The 9,996-nt window shown below is 57.9% G+C and overlaps 2 protein-coding genes across 2 annotated transcripts; one reads left to right on the forward strand and one right to left on the reverse strand.

The window, feature by feature from the left end:
- Nucleotides 1-115: 115 nt before the first annotated feature.
- On the reverse strand, nt 116-4,633 carry QBC33DRAFT_589770 (uncharacterized protein). Its single transcript, XM_060431590.1, has 7 exons — nt 3,650-4,633; nt 3,515-3,588; nt 3,328-3,433; nt 2,760-3,254; nt 2,501-2,701; nt 968-2,426; nt 116-850 (listed from the first exon to the last, which is right to left on the reverse strand). Exons 1-7 carry the CDS (start codon nt 4,406-4,408, stop codon nt 297-299), a joined length of 3,648 nt encoding a protein of 1,215 aa, XP_060282120.1. The 5' UTR covers nt 4,409-4,633; the 3' UTR covers nt 116-296.
- Nucleotides 4,634-5,672: 1,039 nt separating this feature from the next.
- On the forward strand, nt 5,673-9,114 carry QBC33DRAFT_589780 (uncharacterized protein). The gene is made up of 3 exons (XM_060431591.1): nt 5,673-6,536; nt 6,609-7,004; nt 7,074-9,114. The coding sequence occupies exons 1-3, from the start codon at nt 6,170-6,172 to the stop codon at nt 8,702-8,704; spliced, it is 2,394 nt and encodes a 797-aa protein (XP_060282121.1). The 5' UTR covers nt 5,673-6,169; the 3' UTR covers nt 8,705-9,114.
- Nucleotides 9,115-9,996: the final 882 nt, after the last annotated feature.

The following is a 9,996-nucleotide window of genomic DNA, read 5'->3' on the forward strand; positions in this document are numbered from 1 at the left end:
ACACTGTACCGTCACAGGAGCATCAACTAAGGTCTGTCTTTCCCACGTCACCGACGCCCAACCAAGGTCACGGCGAAGCTTACTTGCAGCAGTTCACAAGAAGTAAAGAGAAAAACTTCAATTCACGACTCTGCGAATACAAAACCCAACGAGCATGACATACAACAAGGACAAAAGTCAAAATGTCGCAACCCTACATAGCCCATTCCCTCAACCAATCTCCTCGCCACGTCCAAAACGCACAGCAGCCCAAACCACACGAACCAAATAACACAGAACCAAACCCAAACCAAAACCTAGAAGTCCCCCGTCCCACTCGGAAAAGCACGATTAAACCCCCCACCCGTAGCCGGCCCCGCCGACCCTCCCCCCGTCCCCGACCCCGACCCCGTACCCGCCGCCCCACCCGACGATCCCGCCCCCCTCCCAGCCTCCATATTCCTCGCCCTCTCCCGCATAAACGCCTCGGCGCCAAACAGCCGGTCGACATGGGGTATATCCAGGGCGGCGCCATGGAGGTCCTCGGAGATGGTGGCCGTGACGCTGTACGGGTCCCCGAAGGGCTTCCAGCCCGGCGGGACCGGCGCGCCCCCCAGGCCGACGCGCGGCGCGCTGGTCGGCGGCGGCGGCAGGGCGGTCGAGGGGTTGGTGGCGAAGACCGAGGTGCCGCCCGGCCACTGCACCGGGAAGGGGCTCGACGCGCCGGCGTACTGCGTGAAGGTCTTGGAGGCGGCGCCGCTCGGGGGCGTGCCCGGTGGGCTGGGGACGGGCTTGTTGGGGACCCCGAAGGCGACGGTGCGGGCGAAGGGGTGCTGGGGCGTCGAGGTCCGTGTCGTGGCGGCTGTCACTGCTGTGGAATGGGTGATTTTGTCAGCCAGAGCCCGGTTTTGTATTGGTACAGACTGGAGAGAAACGGGGCCGGAGAGGATGAGGGAGAGGGGGAAAGCAGCAAAAATCCAAAACTTACCAGGGGTCCAAGGCGGTGTGTCGACATTCATCGCAACTGGATCCGTAAGATTCGGGTAGACCGGCTTGGCAAATCTCATGCCGTTGTCCTTGGGCACGCCGAGGGCCTCGTTGAGGGCGGCCCACACGGGGGAGCCGGCGGCCTTGACACGCCTCTCGCGGCTCGCCTGCAGCGTCTTCTGTAGGCTGGCAGTCAGCGCGTCTTCCTGATTTTTGTTCACGGTGTTGAACAAGTCCGTATGCTTGTTGAGGATCCTGCCGAACATCTCGATGACTTTCTGGACGGGCTCCTCGCACTGCGTCATCTCCTGGATCGCGAGCTTCTCCATCGCCTTGGTGCGCCGATGGTAGCGGCCCGACGGCACAGTTGCGAACCTACCCCGCCACCCTTCGTCGACGCGTTGGATATAGTCCCTCTGCAGGTAGACCTTGGTCTGGGCGAAGTGGTTCTTGTCGATCTGCAGGCTGGTGCGTACCCTTTTGATGTCGGCTTCGATTTGTGGCGTAAGACTGCCAGCGTTGCTAAAGAGCTGTGCCAGACGGTCAAGGTGGCCGAGTGCATCCCCCAGGGTATCCTCGAATGTGTCTCGGATCTGCTCATAGAAATAGATGCCGTATCGGTCGTAGAGTGTCTGCCTGTCCTCTGGCTTCTGCTGGACGTAGTCGACAACGAGGCTTTGGATGTGCTGTAGCTCCACGAGGAGGTGCTGGTGGACGGCTTCGTAGGCGGCGATCAGCTTGTTGAAGTCCGCGTCCAGCTGCTGGAGGAGCATGTTGGTGTAGGTCGCCATATCCAGCATCTGTCCAACGCCAGCGACCCCGGCAATCATGGCGCCCATGACCCGGTTGTTGTAGTCCATGACCGACTTGGTCTTGTCCATGACGGACTCGTTTATTAGCTTGAAGTGCTTCGCCAGCTCCCTCGACCAGTCTTCGGCTGCGTCGAACAGCTTGGAGAGCTTCTTGTTGCGGTACGACCACAGCCGGCAATCGTGATGCCAGCGTTTCCTGACCCAGATGTGCTCGATCCTGTCGTTGACAAGCTCGCGCAGATACGTGTGGATGGTTCCCCTGCCCACCAACTGGAGCTTCGTCAGTGCATAGTACAGCCAGTGCCCTTCACCCTTGCCGAAGATGCGCTTGAAGTCCCTCAGGCGCTTGTAGTGGCGGTTGAGCACGGTCGGCACTGGCTTGTCCGGGACCAGTTTCAGTGCTCGGTGACCGTATTTCCTGTAGTTGTGCTCCCAGAAGTGCTTGGTGAACAGTTTCGACCAAGATTGTACGGGTAGAGGAGTGACCATCGAGTCCACGGGCAATGGCGGCTTGACGAGAACTCTCCCCCCTAGACTGTGCGGGTCCGCCCGGGCGCCAGGCCATGTCTCGAGCCCAACCTCGAGATTAATGAACTCGAAACTTCTGTTGGTTCGCTCGGTGAGGTTCACAATCACGCCGCCCCATAGCTATTGCGCCTGCTTGTGAGATGGAGTCTTGACGAGGCCGGCCCAGGGGAAGCGCAATGCTGGTGGTGACTGACCTGATTCTCAAAAGCATATCCAAGTTCATCCCGTGGTTCGTCCTCCCAGTACGGCTCCGCCGTAACATCGCCCAGGAGTTCCCTGCCCACGTTGTCAAGGGCCGCCAGAACTTGCATGTCCAGGTCTTCCAACTGGGCAACGTCCCTGTACTCATTCAATGGATCCACGACCAAACACCTGATTGCCATGTGGGTCGCGTGCTGCATTCAAGTCTGTCAAAACGACGGATCATGTCAAGATGGAAGGGGACGGGCTTACAGCAAGCTCATGGAGAAGTGTCGATGCCACCGTGAAAGAAATGGCCGCTTTCTCGGCCTGAGTGAAGGTGGGAACAAGCAAGGGCCAAATCGATTCGGCGCAAATCTCAATTAAAATCGTCCTCATCGCCGCATCGGTGTCGTTCATCATGGTGGTAGCGCCCCAAATCTGATCTACGGCTCCGCTGCCGGTGGTCCGATACGCGCTGCCAATGGTTATTTCGACGCGCTCCATCATATATTCCGCCGCCGCCCGGCTGAGGTCGAAACCGGCGTCTTGCAACGTCTGGCCCTCAGCCGGCATCGCGGGCTTTTTGAGATACTCCCAAACAGAAACCAGCTTCGGGCCTGAGGAGCCGAACGGGTTCCGTCTGTGGCTGATTTTCTCCCTCTGGAACACGTCCATGACGGTAATCCAGAACGGATGGTTTGTGTTTAGGACATGGGTGACGATCTGCAGAGCCGGCTGGAGAGCCATCCAGATAAGCTCATCGTCCTGGTTTGGGTGACGGGTCAGAATGTCATTTTAAAATTTCCAGCGGAGGGCTAGGGAAAAGGGGGGCACCCACGGCACTGTACTCTCCTCGCCGACCGAATAAATTGTAGAGGTACCTAGGCTCGGTCTTCGTGCTGCCACGGTCGACAGTAGACATCCACCTCTGCCTCGACACGAGACTACACCCATCATGTTAGCCAAGAGAAGACATGAAGGAAGAAAAGAATAGAAAAAGGAGCTGCTGAAGGCAACAGGCTCACCTATGCAGGGGTCCAGCAATATCGAACTGCACAAAGTCAAGCTCTTCGACAGTATGGATCCCATAGGCAACTTTCTTGGGAAGCAAAGTCAGCAAACAAGTCAAGAAGAGGTACCAGGGGCAGTTGGTCAGCCACCTCATCGGTTGTCATGTCATAGAAAGTTATCCGCTGCAAGTCCTTGTCGTCCTCGGTCATGCTGTACAGCTCACCCAGGGCAGACCCGTCCTCAGCCGGCATCGGGGTTGATCTTAGGGCGGCCAGATATTCCATCACTGGCACTCCGAACTTGCTGGCCTCCGTCTCGAGTTCCCTCGCCAAGTCTTCCCCAGTTAGAAAGTACTTCAGTTGGTTGTCCTCCGTCCCCAGTGGTTCCGGCAATCCGATGCGTCTGGTCGTGGAACCCGTCGGAGATAACCTCGACCGACCATCATTCCGACCAGGGTATATGCCCCAACGCCGAGCGTAAGGGCTGGGATTCTTCAGGTCGTCCTTCGGAAGCAGGGCAGGTCGACGTCTCACCCCGTAATCGGTATCGAGTCTCTTCTCCGCCACTCCGTCTTTCCCCTTAATGGAGTCATCTTTCCAGTCCGGGTGTGTCCAAGGCGGGATGTACTCAACGAATTTGAAATGTCCCCAGAGGCTCAGTTTCGAGGGAGCGCGAGGGCTCAGCGGAGGCAGTTCTTTGGGCAGGGTGAGCTTCTTCTGCGCCCTCAGCGCCAATATCAAATTATCGGTGAGCAGGAAGCTGAAGGGGACTTGCTTCCAGTCGGCCACGTCAGTGTCTGTCTCGCTGTCCGTGGTCGACCACGACAATTCAGACGACTCGGACCCTGACCTGGCCTTGGCCTCGGACTGCTGGGCAGGCTCCCCAAGGGCAGCTACGGGTGCGCTCATGTTTTCTCAATAGATCAATTGTCGGCCAGAGATGGGTCATGGGAGAGCTCGGGTCGACTTGGACGATAGTGTAAGTAAATAATATACCTGTGGAAATAAACGTCGAGTTGGGCCGGATAGAGAGAAGGGGAGATAGATGCCATGGAGGCAATGCTGGCATTACTGGGCTTCAACAAAGACCAACTGAGGGAATACGAAAGTGTGAGAATGTTTCCGTTTGCGGAAGCAGCATGTCAACGCTGGAAAAAGAATGCCTGGAGAAAGCTATTTCTGGAATTTCCGCTGCCTTTGATCTCGAGAGCAGGACAAAGAAGAAGGTGAGGAGAACATTGTAGTTTAGTCGCCCGCAACAGTCTCATGCTAGGCTGACTCCTAAATAATGCCTACAAGCAATCAGTCTGTCTTCTTCTGTCTCCCTGAGAGGACGGCCGTCTTCGATGTCATTGCGCTCAATGACTCTGGGGATGAGAACCGAAGCAGTGGTAAGGTCTATGGCATGTTTTGGCTTCCATCGTTTTCAGCAGCCCACCTGCCAATGGATATGGCAGCTCGACAAAGAAATCGATATTTCGAAGGCAGTGATGATTGAGAGCGGATAAACTGAACAGAAGAACAGGACCGGAAAGGGATAGGTTGCGGAGGCCGGAGGGGGGCGGCCTTTGACTCCTCCAGAAACAGATAATCCACCTATTAGGGGACCACGGGGTACAATGGGTGATGGGAGGTTTCCACCCGAGAGTGTCTCTCTCGCTGGTAACGGCAAATGTCGTTGGTGTTGGCGGGTGAGAAGTTCCGGGGCGTGATCAAAGAATGAAATTGGGGGCCACGACTTCGTTGCTTGGCATGCCTCCGTCGTCGTTGGAAGTGGAGAATAGCTCTTCGTACCTGCACTGCACTGCTCAATGCTGTGTGCCCGCAGGAACAGCCCAAAGCAGGCCAGTTCCGAGCAGTGTCACTGTTGACACTGGAAGATGGCAGCGCTCAGCAGCGAGGTTGAGTCTTCCTGTGAGCTGAGCCGGGACGCCTCTTGATGATCGCACTTGGCAGAGAGCTTGTTTGGCCGCTGCCCAGAATGCGGCGGGCTTGGCCAGGAAAGGGCAATCCAACAAACCACCCAATTTCCGGGGCACGGAGCCCGGACCCTTGCATAGGTGGGGGGGACCCTAGCGGGGAGTGCACCTTCCCCATCCAGTAGGTGGTCGGGATCATCAAAATAAAACTCCTGGCCTTCGACTTCTCTTGGCGACGAAGGATCCACGGAACAGTCCCAGTAGCCCGTCCCAGGCGAACCTTTTGTATGCTCTGCATCTCGGAAAGGAAGCTCGAAGGACGCACAAGCAAATAACTCCATCGTAGCTCCTGTAGTCCCTGCCTTTCCCCGCGCCGGTGTCCTCACGATGCTACCATGGTCGCATGGGAGGAGGAGGTGTTGCGGTGCGTCTTCGCCGCAGGGACCCGCGCAAGACGAGAAAGCTTATCGCCCTCATGGACGCTCCAGGAGAAAGTGGAAGGTGGAAACGTGGAACCTGGAACTTGGGATGGAAGTGGGAAGCGGGAACTGCTTCCTGCCGACCGCAGATGCCATGCATTCGGCGAGTCAAAATGAATAAATAGCTAACTCTCTCCCCATGGTTACGTCCACCGATTGAGCGCTCTAGGTTGTTATCTGTAGCAATTGGTCTCGATCTCGACGCCATCCCAAAGCACGATCCATTGTGAACGCTGTTCAAGATCGCTGCGGCAGCATAGCTTGACACGAAGATGCGGAGCAGCATCCTTGCGACCTCGGCGCTCCTTGCTGGGGCCGCAGAGCTCGCCGCTGCCGACTGCGCGGCCGACAACTGCCTGAGAGCCCTCCGGGCGACGCAGACTCCTGGGCGCCTTGCCAGTGCCCAGTCCTTCTGTGCGACCTTTACCACGGCCTCGGTCGCGGCCACCGCCATCCCGTCCTACGCCGCCAACAACTGCAAGGATAACCAGAATGGGGACCTGTATTACCGCATCTCAAGTGCTTGCTCGTGTGTCGAACCCGCGTCCACTACACCGGTGACCACACCTACCACGGGGCCAACGGCGGCAGCGTGCGCCTTGGTCAGCAGCTCATGGGCAGCACAAATCTCTGCCACTCGTAAGTCTTCGTCCGTCCCGGCTCAGATCGACCAATCCTTCAATCGCCCCAGAGGCTGACATAGAGACCCAGCTACTCCCACCGTGGCTGCAGAGCTCGCACATGAGTGCCTTAACTCGATTCCGCTGGACAAGGCTGGCGCCATTGCACTTGTCGAGTCCATCGAGCCATACCTGGAGTGGCAGAGTGATGCCCCCTACAAGGCGAACCCCCCCGCGGACTACTTCTACCCGGGCTATGACATTTTTGCTGCTCTGGCCAAGGTCAAGTCAAACCTCGAGGCCGACAAATATGCCAGCGAGTATGCCTTCCAGCTGGACCTGTACGTGACTGTCTTCGGACCAGGACACGACGGCCATTTCGTCTTCTACCCGGATGCCCTGACTCGCGTGTTCGAGTGGAGGCGCCAGCGGTCTCTGGTTTCCATCAGCGAGGATGGCAAATCCTTGCCGGTGATCAAGGTCTACGGTACGTGCTGAACGAAGCGGGCTCCGCTGTGAACCTAGGTACCCCAGCCAGAAACTAACCGCGATTTAGAGGACGTCATATCTGCGCCGGACAAGGCATCCGTCGTCAAGCTGATCAACGGCGTCGACGCCGCCAAGTACATCGAAGACACCATCAACACGGCGACATACAACCAGGATGTCGACTCGGCGTACAACTCCATGTTCTTCGAGAAGGCAAACTTCGCCAGCACAGGTTCCAAAGGGTACTTCTCGGATGGTGGTCGGATCCGGTATATTTACCAGGGCCCTAGCACCACCTTCACGTTTGAGAACGGGACCGTCCTCACGCTGGAGAACAAGGCGGCCGTGAAAACGGACATGAGCGGCGTTGTTGACGGCAGTTCTTTCTACTCCAAGTTCTGCAATCCCAAGAAGGCGAGTGTCGAGGGTGCCACTGCCGAGATCGCCGCAGCTGGCGAAGGTGTGACCGTGCCCGGCTACCCCAAGCCCGTCATCATCACCGACGACGGTGTTGTCTCGGGCTACTACCTCACGGGCGAGGGCTTCGAAGACGTGGCCGTGATCGCCCTCCTCGCGTTCGAGAACGAGCTGCCGGCCGAGTTCCAGGAGACATGTGCATCTTTCTTTGCCCAGGCCGTCGCCGCCGGCAAGACGAAGCTGATCATCGACTTCCAAGCAAATGGAGGAGGCTACATCTTGCAAGGATACGATTTCTACCGGCAGTTGTTCCCCCAGGTCCAGGAGGACGGCTTCAGTCGCTGGAAGGGCAACGACGCTTTCATCAGCATTGCCCACCTCATTAGTGACGAGGTGGCCAATCTCAACCCCTACACCAGCGGCAATCGCAACCAGATCAACGACTACGAGAGCTGGTTCAACTACCGCTACGACCTGAACCTGACAAACCAGAACTTCCTGACCTTCGAGGACAAGTTCACGCCCCACATCCACCGCGACACGCCGTACACGGCGCTTATGCGCTGGAACCTCACTGACCCGCTGACGACGGTCAACGACACCTTCGGCATGGGCATGGAGATCTCGGGCTACGGCTCGCTGGCCAACCTCACACAGCCATTCGAACCCGAGAACATCGTCATGCTCTACGACGGCGTGTGCGCCTCGACCTGCACCCTCGCCTCGGAGATGCTCCGCATCCACGGCGGAGTCAAGTCTGTGGCCCTAGGCGGGCGGCCCAAGGCGGGGCCGATCCAGGGCGTCGGGGGCGTCAAGGGCGCGCAGGTCCTGCAGTTCTCCAACATCTACAGCTACGCGACCAAGGCGCTCGGGTCGGCGCGCGACGCGGCCCAGCGCGCGGCGCTGTCGCGCTACTCGGACCTGCCGATGCGCCGCAGCACGGCGGCGGCCGTCAACGTGCGCGACCAGATCCTGCGCGACAACGTCGACGACGGCGTGCCGGCCCAGTTCGTCGCAGAGGAGGCCGACTGCCGCCTGTACTGGACCCTGCCCATGGTCGGCGACGTGTCCGAGGCATGGAGGGCCGCCGCAGACGCGGCGTTCAATGGGGCCAAGTGCGCGCACGGCGGCATCGCGGCGCCCAAGAAGGCGAGGACGACGCGCGTGGGCGCTGGGGTTGCGCCGGTTGTGGTGCCGCGGAAGGGCGGCTATGCGGGCCGCAAGGTGCCTGTTGATGATCCGAGCTGGAGGGCTGTGCACCAGCTGAAGGCCGTGCCTTGAGGTGGTTAATAGTAATGGCATATAGCATGGGAGCATGGGAGCCGGAAAGCACGTGGAGACATAATTTCATGGTGTGTGACGGGATGTGTATTCTAGAGATAGGTATGCATAAAGAAGAGAGTCATTGCAAGCTCATGATCTTATTTGATCTCTCCTCGTGTTGGACGAACATCTCGACAGAGGAGTTCATGCACTCGAACAGGTTCGCAAGATCTAGGTTGAAGCTGCCCGGCACCAAGGGCTGTGTCTGTATCCCCGTTGGCGGGCTCGCCGTTGCCATCGAATGCCCATATCCACCGAGGGTACCGACGCGTTTCACTGCGAGGGTTGACCGGGTTGACCGGTAGAAGCGCTTCGCGGGATGGCCGCCAGTTGAAGGCGGAGACTCGGAAGGCTGAATAGGCGCGGGATCGAGGCCAGGCGAGTCGGCCGTCAAATCGTCATGACACTTTCCAGGTCACCTACTTTATTTTTATTGGGCATAGGCGAGCGGGCGGCTGGCACCGGTGAAAGGGCGAAGAAGCAAAGCCGGCAGGCCGGTCGAGAATTCGGCCGGCAACCGGCCCAGTGGCGAGTCCCGTCGTATCGGCATGGGAAAGAAAGTAATGAAAGGGGCGAGTGAGCAGGTGGAGTCAAGATGATGCATAAGGGTATCGCGTGGGGTGAAGTCACGTGCCGTATTCTCGGGGGCAACCGCCAAGCAGGGATGCCCTGCAATTTCTTTTCTGTGGGCTTTCAGATAAGGTACCCCACGATTCCAGGATTGTCCCGGATTTAGGGCCAAGAATCGAATTGTCGAAGGGGCGGGACAGCAAAACCGGTGGCAAAGCGATGGGTGATACGGAGACAGTGATCAGGATTACAGTTTACTAGGAGACGTTTATGCTGATTGCTGACTCGCACGGCTGGCAACGGGGGCTGCGAACGGTCAGCCTCGGTTCTTGAGCTGGCTGTACTCTGCAGCCTCAACCAAACTGATCATGTAGATCTTGTCCAGACCTCCTGTCTGGAATTGAATGCGAGTTTCCTTTATGGGCCCGATAGAGTTTAGCAAAGATGATCGGATGGCCATTTTTGGAATGGCACGGTCTCGGATTGCCAGGTTTCATGCCTCATTAAATCCATACCTTCCATGGATATTTGCATCCGGGAGCCTCACCGCTTGACTCATCTTAATAGGTACCTAATCCGTAACCACGGGCAACTTGCTTGCAGGCGGATGCCAACGGAGCAATGCGGAATGTACGAGGTTGGGGCATGTATTTTGCCCATCAGCCCCAACGCCTAGAACT

The sequence above is a fragment of the Phialemonium atrogriseum genome (assembly GCF_030411735.1).
Source record: "Phialemonium atrogriseum strain 8032-3 unplaced genomic scaffold QBC33scaffold_17, whole genome shotgun sequence".
NCBI lineage: Eukaryota > Fungi > Ascomycota > Sordariomycetes > Cephalothecales > Cephalothecaceae > Phialemonium > Phialemonium atrogriseum.

What these genes read in the sequence shown, in the direction of transcription:
- QBC33DRAFT_589780 (XM_060431591.1), top strand. Translation starts at nt 6,170, where the DNA reads ATGCGGAGCAGCATCCTTGCGACCTCGGCGCTCCTTGCTGGGGCCGCA. An exon ending in AGCACAAATCTCTGCCACTC is followed by an intron (nt 6,537 to 6,608) that starts GTAAGTCTTCGT and finishes ATAGAGACCCAG; the next exon opens with CTACTCCCACCGTGGCTGCA. An exon ending in GCCGGTGATCAAGGTCTACG is followed by an intron (nt 7,005 to 7,073) that starts GTACGTGCTGAA and finishes ACCGCGATTTAG; the next exon opens with AGGACGTCATATCTGCGCCG.
- QBC33DRAFT_589770 (XM_060431590.1), bottom strand. Translation starts at nt 4,408, where the DNA reads ATGAGCGCACCCGTAGCTGCCCTTGGGGAGCCTGCCCAGCAGTCCGAG. An exon ending in ATTGCTGGACCCCTGCATAG is followed by an intron (nt 3,434 to 3,514) that starts GTGAGCCTGTTG and finishes TGATGGGTGTAG; the next exon opens with TCTCGTGTCGAGGCAGAGGT. An exon ending in CACTTCTCCATGAGCTTGCT is followed by an intron (nt 2,702 to 2,759) that starts GTAAGCCCGTCC and finishes ACTTGAATGCAG; the next exon opens with CACGCGACCCACATGGCAAT.